This window comes from Sciurus carolinensis, chromosome 3 (genome assembly GCF_902686445.1).
Source record: "Sciurus carolinensis chromosome 3, mSciCar1.2, whole genome shotgun sequence".
NCBI classification, from domain to species: Eukaryota; Metazoa; Chordata; class Mammalia; order Rodentia; family Sciuridae; genus Sciurus; species Sciurus carolinensis.
The window spans coordinates 157,851,447-157,878,569 of record NC_062215.1 but is presented as its reverse complement, the minus strand read 5'-3'; the positions used below and the strand labels follow the sequence as shown (position 1 = coordinate 157,878,569).

The window sequence follows — 27,123 nt, the reverse complement described above, 5'->3', positions numbered from 1 at the left end:
ATCAGTGTTTAGTGTCTCAAGAAAGTTATTTCATTATGCAAGGAATAAACTATTCTTGATTCCTTTCCATTTTGTGGATGCCCATTTTTTCAGTATTCCAGCTTGCATATGAATTGATCCCTACAGTTTGGTTCCCATATGTGTTAAATGACTTAATATGCTTTATTCTACTTGGGTTTTTTTTTTGGGTTAATTAAAAGGTGAGTCACAGTTCCTTATTGTGGCATAAGAAAATTATTCTGGAATCCCCACTTAACCTCTTAGGGCTTTTATAGCAAAGGACGAATCTAAAAATCAATATCAGATTTTTCCTGAAATCATGTTTATTTGATGCTGAACACATGTATACAATAAATGAATTGTATTCTCGATTGTAATGTAGTGAAATATAACTTAGATCAGCAAACATTAGCATTACTTATAAGTAGAAATGAGGAATAGATTCTACCTTCTAATATCCACTCTAAATCTTCTCTGCTATGCACTAAAAATTCCAAAACAATAATAAGGGAATCAAATTCTCCAAAGATTTTAGCACTTAGTGAATGTAGGGATCTGAGGAACATTCCTTAACTCTCTTTTGATTGAGCTTTAGGGAACATTCTTTTGCCAGTTGACATGTTGCTTGTTTGTTTGAATTATGTTGTTAATATGCTTACAGAAGATTTTAATCTCCAACTTAGGAGTCACTATATGGGAACTTATGACCTTTGGAGGAAAACCCTACGATGGAATTCCAACTCGAGAAATTCCTGATTTATTAGAGAAAGGAGAACGTTTGCCTCAACCTCCCATCTGCACCATTGACGTTTACATGGTCATGGTCAAATGTAAGATTGTGAAATAATTTTATAGTCGTCATCACTGTTCTTAATAAAATGATAGTATAGAGTTATACTACCTGTATGATGTTTCTCTGTATTGGAAAACATAACAGTTGAAAAATCATAGAGTGGAACATGTAAACCGCCTATTTGCTGTAATTATTAATATACATTAATATCATACTTCCATAATGTGAAGTCAAAATTAGATTACTCTAAATATTCTTAAATCTTATAATTTTCAGAACAAACTCCCTGTCCTAAAGAAATGTAATTAGTTGCAATATTGTTAGTGGTAACATTAACGTTAGTAATCTTTATGGGAAAACATCAGACTAAATTAATGACCTAAACAAAGAAAGAAAGCTTGAAACTTATAGTTTAAAAAATAAATTAAATGGAAATAGGTTTGCTAGATTTTTAGTCAAGAGTAAATTATCCTGGTAGGGTGGGAAGTGGGAAGAAATGTATCTACATTGAGCTAAAATGATTAGGAATGTTTACTTTTATCAACTTGATCATTTGTTTACATCAAACTCTTACTTTTATTTCCTCTTACTATGCCCCAGACACATATGTATTATAAATGTGTTCTGGAAGTCTAGTAGGCCCTTAATTCAAATAGAATTAGGGAAGTCTCTGGAGTTCCTGACTTAATTTAAGTGAGATTAACAGCAACAATCTCTCTTGCATAATCTGGGGTTTTCCCCTTTTGAGATACACAGTGTTAGCAAAGGAACCAACTGGTGAAGGTGAATAAGCACCTTATTAATAAGAGACTTTGGACCCAGGTCTACTCAGATTTATATTCATGACATGCGTGATGCATTCTGACAGTGAGGCAAGAAATAAAGAGTGTTCTTTGCAATTCAGGTCAGCATGCCCTTTTCTCTAAGCACGGATCTATTTACTCTGTATTTAGAAAGGACCTGTTATCTCACAGTGAAGTTAACATTTTTGGCTCTAAGAGTTCCAGAAACACATATTTTCTCATTAACATCTTGGTACTAATAAGCACTTCTTTAAAATGAATATATAGAGGATGTACAGTGTTTGAGCTTTGTTAGGAGAGAAAAAACATAGGTGACATCAATGATACGTAAAATGATACCCCAAAAATTCCCAGAACAGGAATAAATATTGAACCCCCAGAATAGGAGAAACAGACTTTCTAGTTTTATTCAATCAAACATGGTTTGATAAATGTCTAGAGAAGAAAGTGTCAAAACATGCATGCATTGTATAATTTGATCCCATAATCAGAATAGAAAATGATTTTGACATTCTGATGAAATGATGTAAAATCAGGCAAAATTTTTACCTTATTAAGCAAACTTTACTTGGAGTTTCCCCACCCCCCATCCTAGGAGTTTTAGTAATTTAGAAGAGAATCATTTGACAAAAAATTTCAAGGAAAGCTGATGTTTTCATTCTTGTCATATAATTCTCTAAACAGCCTCTAGAAAGATAAGATCCATTTTATCAAGACTCCCAGCTAAATAATAATGTATACTTTAGAAACTGCTGATAGTATTTTTATGCTGGAAAGGCTAGTATGAAGATAAGCTAATGGCTATTGCTTATCAAACATTACCAATCATTTTCCATTCTTTATTTTTCCCCACCAGGGAAAAGTGGCTTGAAAAAGTTGCTTTTAGTTCCCTTTACCTCCCTCTGTTCAGTGTAGACTAGTGCACCAAATGTTTTCTCTCATATCCCTCCTGATACAAAATGATAAATTATATTCCCATCACTTCATCTATAATCAACAAAGTTTTAAAAAATGATCTCCACACCCAAAACAATGACAAAGATCTCAGGTTCCATAAGTTCTCATAGTTAATCTGTTCTATTTTCTAAGAAGAACAATACATTTTGAATCAGATCAAAAAAAATGACATTAAGTGATGAGTGTCACTAGCCTCCTTTGCTTTTCAGATCATTATTACTAAAACAATATTTTTCACACTGTAGCCACTATTTTCACAAAACTTAAATGTCACTGCTTTTTTCAAATGTGGATATGCTGACACTTTAATTGTGTGTAAATCCCAGGCTGGATGATTGATGCTGACAGTAGACCTAAATTCAAGGAGCTGGCTGCGGAATTTTCAAGGATGGCTCGAGACCCTCAGAGATATCTTGTTATTCAGGTTAGTACTCTTGACTTTGTTTTGAAGACTATCCACCTGGAAAATGCACTACAAAACATGAATATCTCAACTTTAGAAATCCAGACCACTGTCATTGATTAAGCGTGTTACGGTGTGAAACAACTTATGCTAAAGAACCCTTTACTTGATGTCAGATCCACCTCTCAGAACCTTCCCCTAGAGCTCAAGTGACTGCTGTTGAACAACCAGATGATTATGATGACCCATATACATAAAAAGTTTTTATCCTCAGAAAAACCTCCTAGCACTCTGCTTTTTATTAGCATTCTGTGTGAGTCATGTTCATTATTGTAATTTTTCCTTTTCAGAATCAAAGGACAGTGGATTTTTGTTTTATGCTTGTCCATACTTTGGAAAAAAATGAATCAAAAATTTACATATAGTAACATTTAGTTTCCCAGAAAAATATCTTACAATATTTTTTTTTATTTGCAGAGGCAAGCAGTGTCCAAGCTATAACTCAATTCAAATGATTTGAGGCACATATGAATTAAATAAGAGGCCAAAAGAATATTTTATGTTTAACACTAGGAAAAATGGACTCAATAATTTAAAAATTGTAATAATTTACCTATGATTTTTTTCACCTAAACCATAAACACTGAATTCTATTTCCTCATTAAAACAAAAGAGCCTTTATCTCCCTATCAATACTTATACATGAAGATAAAAGCCAGGCTTTAAAGATAATCATGTCCAGTTATTTCTCTCCCAAAATAACCTTTATGAACTGTTTTTGTTTTTTTTTTTGTAAAAAATCATACAACTTTGAACAATAAAAGAATAAGAAGTAAATAAGTTGGGAAGGAATATAGCAAGGGTTTTGGTGTCTCTCCCTCACCCATTGATTCTCTTCACCCCTGGGGCTGTGACTTTGAATGCCACCACTTTGACCGTGTAGCCACTATATATACCCTGTAACACGTCACAGAGCTTGTATGTCCTGATCATTCTACAGCATCAAACCACCCACACAAAATAAAAATCAATAAATTGATTGCCATTTACTATTTATTCTTAAAGTCTAGCCCACCCACCATCTTGACAAGGAGTCCTTATTCTCAGATCTGAAGTGGATTTTGCCTCCCTAAAACATCTATAGCATCCTGCTTTATTCCTCTCTGATGTCATTCATCACATTCTTCATATATTACATTTCTTTATCTTACCATATCATACCTAAACGTATTATTGGCTTCTTTGTGACTGAGAGTTGTACCAAAAAATTGTCTTCTGAAATGATTACATGGATTTTTCAACCTTTGTTTGACTGTTACATAAACGTGCTGCAGAGACCACATATTTAAAATGAAGAAAAGTGTCATTTATTTTGTGTGTCTGATGGGCAATCTTTCAGGGTGATGATCGTATGAAGCTTCCCAGTCCAAATGACAGCAAGTTCTTTCAGAATCTCTTGGATGAAGAGGACCTAGAAGATATGATGGATGCTGAGGAATACCTGGTCCCCCAAGCTTTCAACATCCCTCCCCCCATCTACACTTCGAGAGCAAGAATTGACTCAAATAGGGTAAGAGTAATTATATACATGTACTATATTATGTCTCAGAAATAAAATCATATGAACATATTGTAAGTGCTAAAATTTCAAAATAACTATATAGCTAAAATCATTGAGATCTCTAAAGACATACCAACTCCACCAAAGATGTACTATGCCTGCAGTATATGCAGTTAATTTTGGGAGACAGGCTTGGATAATTCAATATGTACTCTGAAATACCTCAAAATTTCAAAAGAAGAAAAGTTTTATTGAGTTAGTTAAAACAAATTTTTCATTTTTTAAAAGCCAATCAAACTTATAAAACTATATGTGTTTAAATAATGCAAATTCTTACCAAATACACTCTTGTTATTTTTTTAATAAAAATGATATGATTTAGTAGTCAAGAAGTAATACTAGTACAACCCTCACTTGTTTAGGAAACATTAAATTGTGTCAAATTGAAATGCAAACACAGGTCTACGGCCATACCACCCTGAACGCGCCCAATCTCGTCTGAAATGCAAACACAGAAAACTGCAATTCTTCAAACTAAATCATTCATATTAAGAGGACATCAGAATCATTTCTAAGACAGATTTAAGTTTTGGAAGAAGCCTCTGAAAATAATTTATGTGCATTTTCAATATTGCTTCCTCTTTGTATGAATACCATTTTTATCTAAAGGCCATCATATCCATATGTCTGTTTGTTTATTTTTAAAAAATTCATTTATCATTCATGCAACATGTATTAAGTGCATTTGCTTGAGAAGCATTATTACACATTTGAGTTTCAAAGAATTTTGACATAAATCCTGCCTTCAAGGAGGGTCCAGGCTAATTAAAGGGTCACACAGATACAGAGGCAGAGGACTGCATGATAAGTGCTGTAATCAAGTATTCATTGGCCATTATGGAGCAGGGTGAAGCAATTTATGTCTGTAATCAGTGTCTTCCACTGATAAGATCTAAACATGATACTTAACTTTTTTTCTAGGAAGCTATTCATCCTCTTAGTCTTCTCCTCCATCTCAGCATTATCATAGCTGTTAAACCAAATAGTATTCATTTCTCTTGACCACAAGTATAAGGGAATTTTCAATTTGTGTTAATTCTCTAAAGTGAAGTTATTTGCTTTTTATCAGATTGACAGCAATAATAATAAAGTAATGCTTCCCTTTGTTTACTATTAAACACATTAATGTTACCCCTCTTAATCCTTACAACAACCCAGGTGGTTCAATTTTTATTATTCCCATCTTACAAATGAGAATACTTGCCACAGAGAAGTTAGGTGATTTGACTAGTTCACCCAGCTACCCATTAGAAGAGCAGATTTCTAATGTAAGCTACTTGTCTGTACTGCACTGTTCTATGGCTTTAAAATTATTAGAATGTGTTATTTCCATAATATGATTATTTTTCTTGACTTCAACCCCAGGATCTGGGACTAGTCCTATTTGAGACATTCCTCAGTAATTTTCTTATAAAATGCATCCTCCAAACTTTCAACCTCCCACCTCCACTTAAAAGGTCTGATGTAGAAAGAGGCAAAGATGGAAGTCTCATTTAATTTTTCTTTTAACCCCGTTTGTGTACAATGAATCAAAATGCAGTCTGTAAAAATAAAAAAAAAGAAATGTTATTGTAGGCCAAGTTGAAAATTTTATCACATGAAAGTTTTAAATATCTGATCCACTGGAATATAATGAATATCACTCTCTGTGGAGCTAGGAACATTCTTAAGATATATCGGGGGCACATTTTCCTGTCTATACTTAGCAAAATGACCAAATTATACCTTTGTTTTTATAACAAGATGAAAAGTTCATTACTTTTCAACACATTAGTGACATTTTAAGAAAACGATTTGTAAAAGTGAAATTCTGTACAGCTGAGAACTTGAAATTTTTTTCTTCTTATACTTCTCAAGTTCTAACATTTTGTTCATTTTAGTTTATGATTCTCAAAGCAAGGAATTCTTAGTAAGTAAGTTTGAGCTACCTGGAATTAACGATACAAACTAGAAGTACATGAGATCTCATTGAACCTTTAGCATCTTTTCTTACTCTGCATTTTTATTTAAACAAAGTTATCTATAAATTTCTTTGTACTTTTTCAATCCATGGTATAGGAATTGTTCTTAAATATTATTTTATTTTTTAGCACTAAAACCACTTAATGTAGCCATCTATATTTTTCTAGTTTTTAAAATTCTAGCTTTATGTAATTTTATGGCAAATTCTATTAAATATAAATGTCATTTCCTCCTTCTCCCCCATTTTCTAAGACTAAGTTATGTTATCTTTATACTTAGGATACAATTACTTCAATTTGAGATTGTGTGGCCAAAGTATCTACTAAGGGAACATCTTAAATTTTGATCAATTGTTTCTTAAGCATATTTTTGTAGACTGAAACTAACAATTCAGTTTTTAAGTGTAGACCTTATTGCCCATAGCCTAAAAGTTTTGGGTAATGTGAATACTTCTATGACTGTTTTTTCGACGTTGAAATAGACATGATAATATCTATCTGATATTAGTGTTAGGAAATTAACTTTAAAAAAATCACAGTTTTTGTTAAGTGACAGGCAAATAAATGTTACCTTCATTTTAGAATCACCCTAGCTTTATTTTTTATTTGTTGCTTGTCAGTATCATAGATCACAAATAATCACACTTTCTCATTAGGTTTTCTACTCATTACCTGTTAAAAACCTGCTGATGTAATCACAATTAGGCAAGGAAACTGTTTCTGTTGATGTGTTCTAATATCAACTAATTATGAAAGTTATCTCTTCTATAGTATTCTTGAGTATTTTAAATTCCATATGTATTTTGATAAGTTGTAACCTTAAGGCAATGTATTCAAAATACATTGTTGATATTTGCCCAGAAAGTTGATAAAAGTAAGTGCAAGTAATGCTAGCACTTATTGAAATTAGAGCTGGATGTCATTATCATTATATATGCTTTTACTATTATCTTGAATATTTTGTCAGAATAATGTATATAAAACATTTATTCTAGCATGATGTCAGAAGGAAAACATGAGGAGCTATTTAAATTTGGCAAGCTTTAGTTCTCTGCATCCTTAAAAAGGATATTTAAAAAGTTTTTCACAGAACGTTGTGAAGATTAACCCTTTAGCATAAGTGAGCGTAATTACCCTTTGATGAACCTTTGGTTGATTCTCAATAGAGTGAAAATAAATGAAAATACCTGCCTTCAGCATTGCCCTGTCAAAGGAGTCAACCACCACCACTCTGGCTTTGTCAGAAGCTGAAAGGCAGAGGAGTAGGAAAGCTTTATAGGGGAAAAGGATAGGTTTCAGGCCCGGGGATGCTGTAGGCAGGCTAACCAGTAGTGACTGGTTGGAAGTGTATATTTGGTTTTCTGTAGTTAGTTCTTTTTTTAAAAAAAGTTCTAATTAGTTATACATGATAATAGAGTGTATTTTGACATATTATACGTATAAGGAGTATAACTTCTTATTCTTCTAGTTGTACATGATGTAGAATTACATTGTGTAATCATATATGCACATAGTACAGTGATGTCCAATTCATTCTTCTATCTTTCCAATTCCCATTCCCCTCTCCTCCCTTCATTCCCTTATGTCTAATCCACAGTGCTCCTTTCTTCCCTAACCCCTCTGCCCTTCATATTGTGAACTAGTTCCCGCATATCAGAGAAAACATTCAGCCCTTGTTTACTTTGGATTGTCTTATTTCACTTAGCACGATAATCTCTAGTTCCATCCATTTACCTGCAAATGTCATAATTTCATTCTTCTTTAAAGCTGAGTAATATTCTATTGTGTACATACACCACATTTTCTTTATCCATTCATCTGTTGAAGGGCACTGTGGCTGGTTCCACAGTTTAGCTATTGTGAATTGAGCTGCTATAAATATTGATGTGGCTACATCATTGTAGTATGTTGATTTTAAATCCTTTGGGTAAAAACTGAGGAGTGGGATAACTGGGTTGAATGGTAGTTCCATTCCAAGTTTCCTAAGAAATCTCCATACAGCTTTCCAGCATGGCTGCACCAATTTGCAGTCCCACCAGCAATGTATGAGTGTACCTTTTCCCCCACATTCTGACCAACATTTATTGTTCCTTTGTTTCTTGATAATTGTCATTTTGACTGGAGTGAGATGAAATCTCAGTGTAGTTTTTATTGCATTTCTCTAATCACTAGAGATGTCGAACATTTTTTCATATATTTGTTGATTGAATTTCTTCTTTTGTGAAGTATCTGTTCAGTTCCTCATTCATTTATTGATTGGGTTATTTGCATTTGTGGTGTTAAGTTTTTTGAGTTCTTTATATATCCCGGAAATTAATGCTATTTCTGAGGTGCTGGTGGCAAAGATTTTCTCCCATTCTGTAGACTCTCTCTTCACATTCTTGATTGTTTCCTTTGCTCTGAAGAAGCTTTTTAGTTTGAGTCCATCCCATTTGTTGAGATTCTTGATTTTACTTCTTGCACTATAGGAGTCTTGTTAAGGAAGTCAGTTCCTAAGCTGACATGAAGTGAATTCAGGCCTACATTTTGTTCCATTAGGTGCAGGGTCTCTGTTCTAATGTCCAAGTCTTTGATACACATTGAGTTGAATTTTGTGCAGGGTGAGAGAAAGGGGTTTAATTTCGTTTTGCAACATATGGATTTCCAGTTTTCCCAGCACCATTTGTTGAAGAGACTACCTTTTCTCCAATGTATGTTTTTGGTGCCTTTTCTAGTATAAGATAACCATATTTATGTGGGTTTGTCTCTATGTCTTCTGTTCCATTGGTCTTCATGCCTGTTTGGGTGGCAATATCATACCATTTTTGTTACTATAGCTCTGTAGTATAATTTTAAGGTCTAGTATTGTAATGCCTCCTGCTTTACTTTTCTCTCTAAGGATTGCTTTGGCTATTCTGGTTCTCTTATTTTCCTAAATGAATTTCATGACTGCTATTTCTAATTCTCTGAAGAATGTCATTGGGATTTTAATAGGAATTGCATTAAATCTGTATAATGCTTTTGGTAGTATGGTCACGTTGACAACATTAAATCTGCCTGTCCAAGAGTATGAGGGATCTTTCATCTTCTAAGGTCTTCTTCAATTTTTTTCCTTAGTGTTCTGTAGTTTTCATTGTAGAGGTCTTTCACCTCTTTGGTTAGATTGATTCTCAAGTGTTTTATTTTATTTTTTGAGTCTATAGTGAATGGGGTAGTTTTTGTAATTTTTCTTTCAGTAGATTGATCGCTGATGTATAGGAACGCATTTGATTTGTACCATTGTATAGTCAGTCTATCAGTAAGTTTTAGGTTCCATTGTGGCCTTCTCTCTTGATATATTTATTTAATAGATGCTATCTAATATTTCCAACTAAATGTTCAGTATGATTTTGAAATTTCTCCATGGATTTTTTTAATTGTTATGATGAATAAATTTTGTCTTTTTCTTTTGATTTACCTGGACTTATATTTGTTTTTTAAAATATTTTTTAAATTGTTGATGGGCCTTTATTTTACTTCTTTATTTATATGTGGTGCTGAGAATCAAACCCAGTGGTAGGCAAGCGCTCTATCACTGAGCCACAACCCCAGGTCCATTTTGTTTGATATAATGAATTATATATAAATGCAACAGCAATGAATAAAAATATCTAATAAGTTGACAGAGCTGAAGATATTCTAGCTTTAATGATAGTAGATAATTTAATTTAATGTGAGAGCTTCAATGTAATTTTGTATAGGAAGGCCTGGTTTCAATTGTGAAAGGTTCATTTAGTCTTTGTGATGAATAATTTAAAGAATTAAATGTCATGCTCTTTTAAAACATATCACATCATAAATATGTACAAATATTTTTTGTTGATTTTTTAAAAACAAGTATAATTAGTGAACTCTCAGTTATCCAGGCCAATGGAAGTCAGGGAAACTGCCATTCCTCTACATTGGTGGAGTGAGTGACCCCTCACTCTCTGAGGAGTGGGATAACTATGATCTGTCTTTCCGTTTTAACTTTTCTCCACTTCTTTCCATCCAACAAGAAATAAACTATATTTGTAAATTTGCATCTCTTCTCCCTTTTTAGACCTCTCTTTTACTTATTTAAGTAAGTTGAAAAGTGGACTAAAGTGTAGGCAGATGTGAAAGATGTAGAAAAATATGTCTGGCATCTCAAAAATTTGATCAGTTTCTTCATTATTGAGTATAAACCACAAGTTTATTTTTACTAAGAAATGTGATTCTGTACACTTTAATTTATGCCAATATCGCTTTCCTCTCATATTGTCTAATAACTTTAATAAAATATTTTAATGAGGTTACCACACAATGTAATTGCCTTTAAGATTTATATGAAATTTACCACACCCACCTTAAAAAAGGAAGGAAATACAAGCAAACCTTTGGCCTCCACAGGATTTATGATATTATTCTAGATTTGTTTCCTAGTGATGAGTAAAGTACTAGAAATTTAAATAAATGAAAATGCACAAGCAATGTCATTCTCAATAGATACATTGGAAAATATGAGAGCTGCAGCTGAGTTTGTCTTTATACTTCAATAAATCAAAATCATGATCTTTTATTTTATCAAATAATAACAATAGTAATATTTGTTAAGACTTATTGAGTGCTTACTCTAACCCAGCTGTTTTATTGAATGTTTTAACTTAATTTTATCACCTTTATTTCACAAGGTCTTATGAGGTAAGTACTAATGTTAGTAGCATTTTGAGAGTTCAAAAAAGTGAACAATGGAGAATTTAGATAGCTTATAAATGATAAAAAGCAGACCTAGACACTGAGTTCAAATTTCAATAATACCACATAAAAGTAATATTACTAAAGTAATAGAGTGTTTTAGCAAGGGTGGTTACTTATTTTAAGTTGATAGCAGTTAAATTCACACCACTGATGGAACTAACAGGTTCGTTCACGTAACTGTAAAATGGATTAAGAAAACAATTGGAAGTCCAGAGTCTCAGATTCTGAAACCAACTCAGCAACCCTTGAGATGCCATCCTATCTCTTAATCAGGCTGTTTCTTGAATGATAAGATTGGACTAGCTCATCTACAAGCTCCTTTCAACTTTATAATTACATTATCATAGAATGAATTTATATTTATTATGTTTTGTGCATTTAAGTATGTTTTCTTCTAAGGACTATTTAATTGGGAAATGACCAAAAACATTTGGGGTTACCTCAGTACACAACTCTTTTCTTTATGTAGTTGAATACAAGGAGAAAATCCTACAGAGATAGGTTAAGGTAGCATCTCATAGTTGAGGATGCAGTGTGAGAATGTTGTGATAATGTAACAAGCTTACTCTGGCTGCAATTTACCAAGGATCAAAATCAAGTCTAACAACAACTGCTACTTGATAGTAAGGGTTTGTGTTCTTAGGATATTGTTTTTTACATTTGGTCCAAAATATGTCAAGATTTCTTTCATTTTTCGTTTTATTCTTGAAATGATGCTTGAGGTTTGTGTGTGGGGTGTGTATGTGTGTGTGTGTGTGTGTGTGTGTGTGTGTGTGTGTTTACCTACTAAGCCAAAAGGAGGATTTATAAAGACACTCCATATCATTAGCTATTTATTTGTTTCAAGGTGTTCCCCATCTAACACCTTGATCTTTTAAACTGGTTAATTCATTATAATCAAAGAGTAAAAAATTAACATTGTATTTTTTGATAGACAAGACATGGTGTTGGGCAAGAGGTTCTATCTTGGAAGAGTTTATATTGTAGCTGGAGAGATAATATTCTGAGAGAGAAATCCCAGATATCCTAGGAAAAACACAAAGGTATCAAATCAGCTTAAGAGGTCACAGAAAGTCTTGTTAGCTGTACTTCTATGAGGGAAGAGGATCAGGCTTGGAACAGTTTTGGTGAAATAGACCTGAACTGGGTAAGAAGGATGGCAAAACAACACAAAACCAAACGAAACCCCCATATGCTGACAGGGTGTGTTTCTCAGTTGCTTTAAAAATCCTGTTGCCTCACGTGCACAAAGCCCTCGGTTCTAATCCCCAGCTCCACAAATTAATTAATTAAAATAAAAATCCTGGTTCTTGTAATATTTCTGTATTGCACAGGCTAGAGAACTTTTGTGTTATCTGGGGAGGTCAGACGGCTTTCTCCCAATGTTCTTTTTTGTTTGTTTGTTTTGGTCGGTGTTAGGAAGTCAAGACTTCAACATGGTCTTGGAATCTCTTGCTCTTCTTTGAGTGATCCAGTTCAAACCAGAATCCTTTCTTAGTTTTCCCAGAAAGCAACTCCCAGATTTCCACCTTCTCTTTCTCCCACCATGACTCTAGTTCAGGGTCTCACAGAAAACTTACTACCATCTTCCCCTACTGGATATCCATTTGTGTGTGTGTGTGTGTGTGTGTGTGTGTGTGTGTGAATGGATTCAATTTCCAAATATAGCATTTCCATTGTACCAAAGAAAGATACTGTTAGAGAATATTCCCAGTTCCTGATCATTTGCTGGCACCAGTTCTTTCTTTTCTTAATTTTTTGTTTTTGTCCATGTTCTTTAGAGAACACTTTTCTACTATTTTCATCCATGGGATAAACTTGAATGATATATGTTTTATTAGATCTCTCTTTATATGATATATAATCCTGGTGTCACTAACACTGGAATGACTTTTGAATGCTTATCCTAGGAAATGCTTTGGTCATTCCAGTTGACCAGTCACAGCAATTTATTTTCCTCTGCTCTCCAGCTCACAGGCACATAATTGCCCAAAGCTGCAGGCATAATCTCAACACGATCTCTTTCAAAATATACATCATGTTGGTGCTTCCTGATTTACTTTGGAAGCATGTGGATGATTTATTTTAACCAAAAGCTATGTGTTATCGATTTTTCCTCTATTTATTTATTTATTTAATTTATTTTGTTTTTACAGACTGCATTTTGTTTCATTGTACACAAATGGGATACATCATTTTGTTTCTGTGGTTGTGCACGATGTAGATTCATACCATTTGTGTAATCATACATGTACATAGGGTAGTGATGTCTGTCTCATTCCACTATTTCTTATACCTCCTCTCCCTCTCATTTCCCTCTATATAACATCAAATCACATTTATTTATTCTTCCAAATTCTTGGAAATTATCAAGAAATCAAAATCTTTTGATCTCTGATTTTCTCCTAACCAGATATTAGAATTTCCCACCCTTTATTTGGGGAATTAGGAGAAGTAGGTAGTAAATTTTTTAAAATGTCAAAAAAAATTAAAAGTACATTAATTCCTGTATATAAGATCCCACAGTTACATTTACACAGAGATGACAAGCTTTCTTTATCTTAGCAAGAAGATAATTGTCTTCTTTCTAATCTGCTACTTCTTTATTCTTTCTTTCCACAAACATGTATGTTTTTCTCCAAATAGTTATTTGAACTAGTTCTCTCAATAGAAATAAAACCAGTGTGACTTGTCCTTGGTCCTGGCATATCCATGAATTCAGCGTAGTAATTTGTACCACTGAGGTGCGCCATCGTATTAGGAGGATGATAAATAAATCATTGTGTACTCCCAGAGTATCAGGGCCAAAAGGGCCATTATACACTTTCCAGTGTTAACTCTCTCACTTTACAAATGTGCAAAATTGATGTTGAAAAAGACAAAACCTATTGCCCTGTGTCCTTGGGAGTCTAAGAGAGGTAAGAAGTCATGCTCCAATTCCTCAAGTCTTGGCCCAGGATCCATTCCTCTACTGGTTCTTTCAGTGTGCTCTTACTGGTCAAAACCATGGAAATCTTGATTTTTGACTAGGAGTCTAATGAGATTTAGTACCAACTGGTTTAAGAGGCTCCTGCTGGGAGTGCAATGAGAAGCCAGAGTCCCTGCTGCTGTTTCACCTCTCCTGTTTTGCTTCTGAGAGACTCCCTGTAATCAAGAGTTAATGGTTTAAGAAGATCAAACGGAATTGATAGAGCCAAAATTGAAGCAAAAAAGCAGGGAGAACAGTGGACTCATTAATTACATACTTGAAGATAAAATGATCCTTACAAGATAACAAATGTTTCAAAATTTTCAAATGTAAAGCTAAATATAGCTACTATTTATTGATCACATATTTATGTGTCAGGCTCTGCTCTGAGATTTTTGCATTTATTACTCTTTCTCTTCACAACAAGAGCAAGTGTAAAACTTTACTCTTCCCATTACAGACACAGAAAATGAAATTTAGAGAGGAAGAAAAGTATCTTTGCTGAGTTTCTAGCTTCTATGGCAAACAATTAGGTGCAAACCCAGATCTGTCTTGCTTCTAGTTTATGTTTTTAACTTCTTTTAACTCATCCCTCATTTAGTAAAAGAAGAGAGAAAATCAATATATAACTGCCCATTGGTAATAATTTAACAAAATGTTAGTCTAATTATTACTGAAATTCATTAAGAGATAGTTGGGTCATACACGATATTGCATGCCTATAATCCCAGTGACTCCAGAGATCCCAAACTCAAGTCCCGTCTCAGCAATTTAGGCCCTGTCTCAAATTAAAAAATAAAGTGAACTTGGGATGTAGCTTAGTGATAAAGTGCCCCTGACTTCAATTCCGAGCACACACACACACACACACACACAAATAAGTTGGTACAGAATCATAATTTTTTTATATGGGAAAATGTCTGTGAAACTTTTTTTCCTTTTACTTTAGCCAACAAAGTCATCTTCTGAAACATACTCTCACCTTTCCTCATTTCCAAAATTTGCTACAGGAGACAACATGATTATAACATCAGAGAATCACCTTCATGGTGTAACTTTCACAAAATAAATGGTAGCTGAGTAATGGCTTTAAAGGTTGCAAAGTACTTTGGCATAGGTGGCATTTAATGTTTACACCAGAATCTCTGTTATACCATGGCTGAAATCTCTGACCTATTAAATGATGGGATAACTTGGTAATAAATTTGGTGATTAAGAACCAAACTAACATCAGGACTTGTGACCCCAAACAGAGTGACCTACCTATGACATAATGGATCACATAAGAGTGCTCCCCACACTTGGTAACTTCTTACCAGTACTGGGTTTGGACCCTGCCAAGCCCAGTCCTACAGTGCTGAGACAACTCGTGCCTTAAACACTGCTTATGGAGGGTGAGTTTGGCATTTCAGAGATCTTTATGACATTGTCTTAAACTCGAGCAATTGTCAGCAGCACAAGAAGCCTCTGAACAATCAGAAGAGCCTCCTTCCCTTTTTTGTTAAATAGTGCAGAAGAGGAAAATCAGAGCTAGAAAGGAAACAAAGAGAAGGTAGGGAGAGCTAAAGAGGACACATAGATTCCAAATGTTAATGAATGTTTTATCTAAAGCACTTACGTGGTTATTTTTTAGTATTATTGCCACAAGATTTGCAGCTCTGCTGTAAATGATTGGACAAACCTCATCAAGAAACCTATTCTTCACTCTTCAAGACCTAGTGAACACAATTGTGAGTTTCTTCACTGTTCACACAATAGAATTGGGACATTATCATCAACTTTCTATTCAGATTTTCAGGAGGTTATTTAATTTATGTATGTATTTATTTATTTATTTTACAAATCTATCTTTGTCTGCCCGAGCTCTCTGTTCTGGCCAGCCTGCTCTGCTGATTGCTTCTGCAAAGGCTTGGGAGAGAGTTGCTCCGTTCCATTCTCAATAAGGATTGATGGCATTTTGAGAGTTTCAGAATATCCTTTGATTGCCCCAAGAAACAGAACAGAGAAGATGGCTGTGGATCATGGGGGGTGGACTTGCTCATCAGCTTTCCTTTGTGCACTTTCTGTACTTGAAGGTACCCTAATCACAAGTATCTTGTGTTTCAGCACCTTTCCTCACTCACCTGCTCAAAGGAAAAGTTCCCTTCTCAGTTCAGAACTCTGACATACTGGAGTATTCTAAAGGGAGGCTAATTTGTACTCTTCGGTTTTCACTCAGACATTGTAAATGAATGGCTGTGGACCAGGCCCTCATGACACTTGAGCAAAAGTTGAATCGAGAAATGGATAGACCACTGGGGAACAATTCCAAATACTGTGACTGTATCTCTTCTGCAAAATGTTCCACATTGTAATGAGATAAGTACTGCAAATCAGAGAGGGAAGGAAAGTGGAAGTTTAATCCACAACCAATTTGGTTTGCTTTCTCCAACAATAATCACAGACATTGTTTAGTAACATCCATACTTAATTGTTTTCCCTCTCTAGAAGAAAAAAAAAATGTTTAAAATGCTTAGCATATTGAAGACGTTGAGATATACATAATTCACATTCATTTGGAGCCTGGTATAGACTCTTTTTATTGAGGATGAGGTACTACAATTCTGTGCTAGAACTGGCTATTGGATGTTACTGGGTTGAAATGAATAAATTTATTCTTTTACTCCTAGTAATTCCATATATTTATAAGAGTAAATGAGTGATGCCTATTATTGCTTATGTTGTGCCAGGTCTCATTTTAAGAATCTAATATTTATTAGTAATTCAATCTCATGAAAACTTAGGGTTTAGTTTTTAGTATTTTTAAACATTTCTAAAAAAATTATTTAATTATTTACTAGTGTTACTCTTACCTATTTACTATTTTTTTTTTCCTTTGGTATGTGAGGAAATCCAGGCACTGCCATGAACGGGCAGGCCCCACAGCCCAGGCCTGGGTACCTGGAGGCTGCTCTCCACCATGGTGGTGGGTTGGCTCTCACTCTGCCCCTGGCATTTTCTCTGCTGTTTTATCATTGCTATAGGTTCAGCACTCGGTGCTTTAAAGATGAACGCATCAGTAAGGAATTCCGACTCTTTGAACCTTTTAATCATCAGTTTCCTCCTGAATGTTAATTTTGATTTTTAAGGGGCTATCTGAGTGATCTTACTAGCAGAATCATTCAATCCTGTTTTCATTCATCCAACATTTATTTTGTATGGACTATATATCAAATCTGAAATGATTACTATGGACAGAGAAGATGCAGCAGAAAGTGTGATGTAAATGATGGATTTGAGATAGAATCAATGGAATTTCAGTAACAGTTAAAGTAGAGTGATATAGAGAAAAGTCAAGGGTAACACCAAGTGTTCTAATTATACTTCTGGGAAGATGTTAACATTATGATTAGTGTACAAAAAATAGAGTAAAATAAGGACATGTATTAACATTTGGGTGTATAAGTAGATGTCATTAGTCAGGATATGTGTCTAGAATTCAAGTGAAGTTAGTCGTGATTGGAAGCCAGTATTGTTATTGATTCATGATGCATGTGTTGCTAGTCTTTTTTAAAGTAGTTTCCATACAATGCAGAACTAGTAGAGAGAATACAGTTGGTTGAGGAGCAAAGGCAGGAATGTGAATTTCTTCGAAAAATATTTCCATGCTAAGGGAAGAAAGAAGTCAGAAAATTAGTTGCGAGAGGAATACGGGTCAAAGGAAGTCTCCTAGAATAAGGGGCATCTGAACATTCTTAGAGGGATGGGAGTGAACTAATGAAATCATGGAGATGATTAAAAATAGTAAGAAAGGAAACAGGGAAAGTCCAGGAGGAGTTAATAGAATACAAATCCTGATACATTTGCAGAAAAGTTCAACTTCCACAGCAAGTAATGTTGGCATGAGGAAATTTGAAAATGAGATTTTAACCCATGTCAGATGGGAGCTTCTGTGTTCCTTGAGCAATAGGTAAAATTTTATTGACCCTAAGATTTATAGATAGAAAGATATTCAAACAGTTTTCTCAGTTTTTTCTTTTAATTCACTAGGGAGAGAGTGCTTATAGAGGCAATTTAGTAAACTGGCATTTATTGCAGCTTATTTAGTTTATTTTAGTATACCATGGGATCAGAGGTCTGACTGCCTGTATTTAAATCCTGGCTCTACTACAGTCTAGTTATGTGAACTTGGCCACTTAGCCACTCAGTTTATTCCTCTCCCATAGATAAAAGTAATATCCACCATGCCTGTGTATGAGGACCCTGCAGCCATGCAGTTAAAACACCAAAGAGTTCATAACACCAGTACTCATCCTACGACCCACTTCCCTTCTATGGTGCTGTGGTCTGCATAGCTGTGACTTCCTCCCTTCTTTGATTTCCATGACTCAGTCTCTCTTTTTTTGTTGTTTCTCTGTAGCAATAAATAATTCACACCTAGATTTGATGGATTGGTGACTTTGATTGAAAACAGAACTGGTGGGCTAGATTGAAGGGTTACTGTATAGAGGGTGCAGTCTTCTGGCTTCTATCTTCTCTCTCCACTCTCTGCCCCTCCCAGCTCTGTTTCCTCCCAGATCCAAAATCTCCTTCTCTTATGTGATATGAAGTTCCTTTTATCTGAAGAGACAGGGAACTCATCTCTCAACTGATTCACTAACTACTCTAATACTTACCCAAAATGTTTTTAAAATTATAAGCAAAGTCAGTTGTCTCTCAAAACATATTTTTGTTCAGTTCTAATAACAAGTTTTCTATTTTATTATAACATACAGACTAAATGAAGAGGCACAGAAGATAGATAACCTATAGATATTTTTATTCTGTCCTGTTATATAGACAAGCAGGATGTTGATGGAGAAACAGGAGAGTAGACATGAGGTAGGAAAAGACTGGCTAAGGCTTGGGGAACCTGCTACAGCAAAACATATAAGCAAGACTGATGAGGGACCATGTAAGAACTCACCAAATATGGAAAGTAAGGCTTCGTAGATGCACCATTTGAATGCATGATTTTTCATTACCACCAAGGGAGCAAGAGAGAGAGAGAGAGAGAGAGAGAGAAATAAAGGAAACATCAAGAGTTGAGAATTGGTAGGGCAGTTGCAAAACATAGAAACTGAAGGAACTAAAGGTTGTGTTGAAGATCAATCATCGTATGTTATAATTAATCATGGGATATAGGTAAGTTCTTTCTTTTAAATCATGTATCTACCTAATTATATGTAATTATAGATACTAACACTGTGTAACTATTATGATCTTAAAGTTGTGTTAGGTTTCTTACATACATTCTTACAAAACACAGTAGTAACATAAAAAAGGGATACTTTTTCCCCATTTTAGGCTAAGGAAACAGGAAACTGGGACTCAGGTTGAGTAGTTAGTGACATTGCTCAAAGGTGACACAAGATTCAAACCCATATCAGTTTGCTTCAAAGCACATGCTGAAAAAATACCCTATCAAAGAATTGAGAATAAACAAACTGAAAAAAAAAAAGAAGAACTGATAGAATTAGAGAAAGAGATTGATGAAGCAAACAAATAAAGGACTATGATCTGAAAATGAGACTTTGATTATTAATTCACAAAAGGAGTTTTTCCTGGTGATGTTGAAGTATAAGCCATTGACCATAGAGATAAGACCACAGGGGAGGAGAAAACTCAGAAACTACCATGCTCAGGTATTCACAGATCTTCCTGGTGAAAGGGTTGGGACTTATCAGACTTTGCCACAGGAGAGGATGTTCCAGGAAAGCCTCTGCATGTGCTGGTGACTGCTAAGGGAGCCAGATTTCTAGTAAAGAATAAACTGTAGAGAACATTTTCCAAAACATGGAAGATATAGCAGGGCAGATTCAGATTCTGTGAAGCCAGAAACTCCTAACTGAGGATATAGGTGGAGCCTATTTAAAAAAAAGGGATGCAAAAATAAAAAATCTTAGTATCGCAAATTTCATAAAACCATGTGAACCTATGACTTGGGCTGTTCGCCAAGCCCAGAAAGGATCCTACAATGGAAGGACCCGAAGGTTAAGCTTCATTTCTTCAAGGTAAATCCACCTTTGGGATGACAAGATGAGAAAAGATAGCAAAGGAAGGGCTGTCTGGAATTAATGTGCTCCTGCTTTCGATAGCACATTAGTGAGAAATCTCATTAGTGCTTCTGATATTTACAACCTCAAGATGGGTAGGGTGGACCCTGAAAGTTTCATATAGTAACCAAGAACCCTGTGTTAGTCAGCTTTCTCACTGCTGTGACCAAAAGACCTTAGAACAATTTTAGGAGAAAAAGTTTAGTTGGGGGTTCTTGGTTTCACAGGTTACTGTCTATAGATGGCCGGCTCCATTTCATGGGGCACAAGGTGAGGCAGAACATCTTGGCAGAAGAGTGTGGTGGAGGGAAGCAGCTTGGGACATGACCACAAAGACGCAGAGAGAGAGAGCTCAGCTCAACAAGGACAAAATATTTACCCCAAACATATGCCCCCAATAACCCACCTCCTCCAGCCACACCCTACCTGCCCAGTTACCAGTCAGTTAGTCCCTACCAGGGGATTAATTCACTGATCAGGTTAAGGATTTTATAACCCAATCATTTCACTCTAAACCTTCTTGTATTGTCTCACACATATCTAAATCATAACAGACTCTTTATTTATTGTTCTTCCTCCATTCTGGAAGAGGATGGTCCAGCACATTTTAAAATTTTATCTGTGAGCTGATAAACATTTTATGAGTTTTCACCTGACCGTGTGCTTGGGATGAGCTTACAACTTGTTTTTGCTCTTCTCTTGACCAGAATTTCCAAGCAGGAGAATATGAAGGCATTTCAAAGCAAATAATTCACAGCCTGGGCTTGTGTCAAGCTCTCTCAGAAATCCCTTCTCTTCCTGCATAATTGACATTCAATATGCTTTTGAATGGCAGCCCATGGGCTAGGAATCCTAGAAATGTGGCCAGTGTGCTAATATTACTTGTAGTTGTTTTCGCTTGAGCCTTTGTTCACCTTTCAATGAAAATTTCAGAGATTAGTCCTAAGAATGACCAAAATGTCCTCTTCTCAATTACTGTTTTTGGTAAGGAGATATAAATTTATTCACCAAAATCTGAACTACTAGGTATATCCTTTTCCTATTTCATGATTCATTTAGAGAGAGATTGGAGGCACAATACTGATGTAATTGGTTGTTTATCTATTTAAGAAACTTGTTATCCTAAAATATGGTACTAGTGAAGTAGATGCAGTTTCTAACAGTCTTGGATGTATTTATAGATGACAAAAGCAATAAATGGTAATAAAGGTTCCTAAGGGAGCCTGGGTTCCCTAACATTTAAGACATCATAGCAAGAAACACAATTGCTTTCTCCTTTGAGATTGTATTCTCAAAGACCAGTTATTAGTATTTCCTTTGTCTGAACATACCTTAGCTTAATTTCCTTAGAAATAATCAATAATAATTGTGCTAGTAATATAATAAAGGTCATGATGGGCTAGGAAATAAAGCATGAGCTTTTCTCATCATCTAGTACTTTTTAAAGTTTACTTGGTGGTCATTGATAGAAAGGCCAGGGTATAGATTTTGTGCAAAAGTCTAATCTACTTTATTTTTTTTTGTCAACTCCATATCGTTTATCAAAGTACTTTTAGGTTGCCAATCTAAGCACTTTTCTAGTATTTGACTACTTTCCAAGATGTGACTTTTAAAAATGTGTGTTTTAAAAATGTGTCAGATCTCAGTTTATGAAGGATGATACACAGAGGTTCAGTTTCTAGCACATGAGATATGGGAGTTCAAATATTCCCTCCATGACGAGGTGGCTCTCCTCATGTGTCAGCTTCCCCTGAAACGATCAGCAGTCACAGAGAGTAAAGAATTCAATCTAAGCTCATGTTCAGCACGGAGGACTTCTCTTTGGCCTGTTGACAATTCCTCAGTGTGAATTCTGAGACATATCTTATTAGAAGTCTGTGGGGACGCTTTCAAGTGTTCACTAGAAGTGGTTCAAGAAAATCGAGACCGACACACACTCTGCAGAAATGAGAATTTCCAGTGTTTGTGTTCCATTGACTCTCTTGCCCTCACCGTCTAAAGAAAACACAAGTAATAAAGATTTTATTTCAGTTTATTATTGTCTCTACTGGTAGGTCATTCCATTAATTTGTTTTAGTTGGTCAAGGATTTTATTATTGGGAAAGGTATATAATATAGATCTTTGTATGACCCATGTTGAAAGAGGTGAAGGAATTTTGCTTTCATTTACTGCTGCACTAAGGAAAGTATTACATTTTTAACTTTCAAAAGAATATTTTAAAATGACTGTGGATGATGAATTGATCAATATACATTCAAACAAAGCTTATGAATTATTTCTCAGTATTTTATTTAGATCAATAACCCTAATCATTTTTAGGAGTTATTTCAAATAAAATTTGTGTTACAAAATTTGAAAAATATTCCCTGCCATCACACAGATAATCATGTAGTTGTATAAATACTTTTGTTCTGGCATACAAGAAATGTATGCTTTATTTGGTTAGCAACATTTAGGGATTTTTTTTGTGTGTGTGTGTGATATTTAGAAAATTCAGCCGTATTTTCTTTTTTTTTTTTCCTTTTTAATTAGTTTTTTATTTTTACAGACTGCATTTTGATTCATTGTACACAAATGGGGTACATCTTTTTGTTTCTATGGTTGTGCACAATGTAGATTCATACCCTTCATGTAATCATACATGTATTTTCTTTTACTTAATAAAATGTCACAAATTTATATAAAACATTACTTTATTCAAAGATATTTAAGATAAACATGAATTTATAAAAACCAATACAAGCAGGATGGGCATTATAATTACCATTTGACAAGTGAGGACACTGAGCTTCAAGACTCACCTTATGGTGGAGAAAGGTTTTCTCAAATCAGGTACTCCTCCTGCAGTTATGTCCCTTTCTAGGGACACACACTCTATAATGTTTATTTAGAGTCTCATTGACTTGTAACTTTGGTTTTCTACACTATTTAGCCATGACTATTCTAGAAAAATTTTCAAAACGTTTAAAATATAAAATATGAACCATAATGTGGAAATGTAAGTGGGTGAGATATACCACTTTCAGAGAAAGGATATATTTTGCATCTGCTTCCAAAGTCTATCTTTCCTGTTGTTCTTAGTTAACAATTCGTATTCTTCAGAGATAAAGCTAAAGCCTGAGGTTCCTAGGCCTCCAAAGCATTAGAATACAGATATAGATATACATAGATATATAGATAGATATCTCAGGAGAGTATTATACTAGTGATAGAATCCTGAAGTTTTGGGCTAGGGATATAACTCAGTTGGTAGAGTGCTTGCCTTGCAAGCCCAAGGCCCTGGGTTTGATCCCCAGCACTGCAGAAAAAAAAAAGAATCCTGAAGTTTTGTTGCTACATGTGAAATGTTATTCCATTTAAATTCTCTTACCATTTGTAAGAATATTTTTAAAAATTTTGCCATTAGAATTAAGATTTTAATTGATAACTTCAGAGGTAGTAGATGATATTGATAGAAAAAGTACATGTACTAGATGAGATAGAATGATCAGATAATTTCATCTGGATTACATTTCAGTTCAGGAGTCCCCTTCTTTGTAGAGTAAGATGAGGAGTGCTAAAATCTGTGTTTTAAAAATGTATCCAGTTAAATGGAGAGAGACCCTGAGATGATGATCCACAGAGGCATGGGTCAGTTTAGGTTTAGGGCATCTTCCTATCTCTCCATCCTTTGATTCAGTGTCTTTACTGAACATTCATCGTGTCTATGCTCCCAGAACTGGGCTAAGTCTCAAAGATATAATGGTAAGTTAAGGGGGCGACTGCTTCTAAATAGAATCAGTCTGAAAAAAAAAGACAGACCAATAGAAAAACAATTAGGGTGGATTTGATAAAATATTCACATGGGGCAAATATTGGATTTTTAATACATATTTGTTGAATCAATAATTAAATGTAATTATGTTAATGATAAATTTCCATGTGATCAACATGTAATTAAGGCAAAGAAGACAAAAAGAGCATAGAGGAAATGGAATTTATGCAGAAGCCTGGGGGTGAGAATGGGAACCATACATAATGGAGAACTGCTTCTAATTTATTTGAGTGGAGGTCTAAGAGGAGAATGGAGAGGTGAGACTGCAGAGGATAATAGCTACCAAAAGCCTCAATGCTACAGAAAAGGAAACTTCACTTAGTGTGAGGACAACAGGAGATCTTGCAGTTTTGTAAACAAGGGAATGAATTGTAAATGAGATGGGAGTAAAAGGAAAGTCTAAGATCAAAGAGATCAGTGAGAAGTAACTACAGTGCTCTACTCATAATTAAGATTATCCTAAGTGCCTATTTCCCCTGGCAAATCCTGGTTTATTCCTGGGATCCTGCCATAATTATTAATGGCACTTGCTTTTACCCTAAATTATCCCAGTGGGAATTGTAAATTATATGGAAGTTTAATCAAAACTAAAATGGTGGCAATGAGGAGGGTGACAATGATCGGATTCTGAGTTTCTTAAGGCATTTGACAGAGTAGACCTTGGGTGCTTTATATGAGGGACAATATAGAAGAGGCATCAAGGATAACATTAAGAGGATACCAGAGGGAAGGAGGAGAAGAAGAAAGGAGGAGTTAGATGGAAATAAAAATGACCAAACTATGCTATATGCATGTATGAATATGTAACAATGAATCCTGTAATTATGTCTAATTATAATGCACAAATTATATATGCACACACACATATATATAAATGTGTGTATATACACATGTATGTGTATATATGTGTGTGATATATATCCATATATGTATGAAGATAATTAACTTGTACAAATAGATAAGTTGTTGATATCATTCACCAAAAGGGGAACGATAAGTGAATTAGATTTGATGCAGGGAGAGGAGATGGTCATTTCAGTTTTGAAAATGTGACTTTGAAATGCCATGTAATATTTCAGTGGAGATGTCAAGGCAGTTAATTATGTGGGTAGGAATTAGTCTTCAGTACTTCAGTGTTGCATGAGGAAGATCCATTATGATCTGCTAACACCAATTTGAGAAAAATATTCCAAATTATTTTATCAGACAAAATAGATGCCTCTGGTCTAGCTGAAGCCAAGTCCCTGAAGAGTGTAAACAAGAGAGGATGCTTTGATAGTGTAAGACACTTACCCAGAATGATACACCTACAATGCATGGACAGTATAGTCATATTTCCTGTAGAACCAGGGCAGAAGTAAATGGGCCCAGAAGTCTGTGAGAGAGCAGTAAAGAATCATGGGCCTGAAATTGAGATGTCAACCTTGGTGAGGAAATATTGAGATCAGACTTCATCTACTCTAAAGTTTCATTTGAACTGCCCCTGACTCAGGCAGACATGATCTAAGGATCCCCTAGCAGATTATTTTTCTCCCCAAAGTAAACCATAAAAAATAGCTTTCTAATTAGGCCTGTTGATTTTTGCTTGTTAGTAAGTAGCCATGTGAACTAGAGGAAAGTCACTTGTCCTCTCTATTACCTTGGCTGAGAACACAGTGTGATTGGATCATCTCTGGCATCTATGTCAGATTTAATTTAGATTTTCTGGTTTCAGGTTTATTTTATTTTGTTTTGTTTGTTTGCTTCTTCTTCTGTTAAGCAGAATGTTAACTATTTTAGAACTTGAAAGGAAATTATAGCCATGATCTTGACTGGTCTTGTTGACTTTGGCAGCAAACTGTATAAATGGGAATCATTTTTTTTTTTTTAAATTTTAGAAAATTCCAAAGTGGTTCATGAATAGAGGCAGGAATGCTTTAAATATTTTTCTTCTTCCTTTTTATATGCAGCAAACTCAGATTCAGGGTGTTTTCAAAAATAGCTAAAAAGCTGCTTAGACTATGGTTAACAAGTCGCTCTTGGGGAGAGCATTTTTCTCTTGGGGTGCTGCCTTCAATCTGATATTCATTTTGGCTCAGATCAGTTGTAAATACCAGGCCTTTTCTGTGAAATGTAACTGGTGTTTGCTCTGGGCTGATGGGATGGCCATGTGCTGTTTGCTCTGTCAGTAGCTGTATGTGGGTATCCACAGTACATTATTCAGATCAGCTCACACCCACCAGCTGTCCTTATTCCAGGTGGACTGTGGGAAATCTTTTTACTTACAGCAACAGCTGTGCCACCTGGTAGCTTAAAGAGCAATAGTTGGATGAATGAACCATTGTTACAAATTCACTTTTCATCTGGTAAAGAGTTTGCATAAACTAGCAGGACTGAAGATATTTTCAGCCTGGTCCACATTGAAATGCTATGAGCAATGAAAGCAAGGCTTTATCTGCATTATGTGAAATTGTTTGCTTATTGCCAATACCTATCATTTTAAAGCACCAAATAAAATCTAAATGGCAAGATCAAGTCTTTAAAATTTGCAGTTCTCATTGCCACATTATTTGTGCTCTATCCCCCAATACACAAACTCTGCTCTTTTATATTTTTACATTCTCACCCCATAGAGTTCTCTAAGTAATATTGTCGCTACTTTGACTATAATAATAAAACTTCCCAAGCTTAAATTTTTGCTAAAGAGGAGGTTGAATATACCACTGTTGGTTTATTATTTTCAAGTAAATAAAGTAACTCTAACCATAAACAAATATCTTAAGTGGAACTCTTGTATGTGGAGTTTTAGTGAAAAAGATTTGATGGTAAACAATATTCACTTGTGGAAAAAATGCAAAAATATAATAAAAGCAACCTTCCAAATAAGCTAGAAATCTACAAAAGAGAATGAGGTAGATTGAATAGGTTAAGTAAGTCACCACTGTGGCATTTTAAGCTGTTAATTTTTTTAGTGTGTGTTTGAATGATGGACACATGCATGAACATGTGTAC

General features: G+C 34.8%; 1 protein-coding gene across 5 annotated transcripts in view; it reads left to right on the top strand.

Moving 5' to 3' along the window:
* Positions 1-27,123, top strand: part of Erbb4 (erb-b2 receptor tyrosine kinase 4) — a 1,062,955-nt gene that overhangs the window by 1,018,614 nt on the left and 17,218 nt on the right. For all 5 annotated transcript variants that reach the window (XM_047545016.1, XM_047545015.1, XM_047545020.1 and 2 more), the window contains exons 23-25: positions 684-830; positions 2,880-2,977; positions 4,356-4,526. In XM_047545016.1, the coding sequence (XP_047400972.1) occupies positions 684-830; positions 2,880-2,977; positions 4,356-4,526 (416 nt within the window). The remainder of the gene's footprint in view (positions 1-683; positions 831-2,879; positions 2,978-4,355; positions 4,527-27,123) is intronic.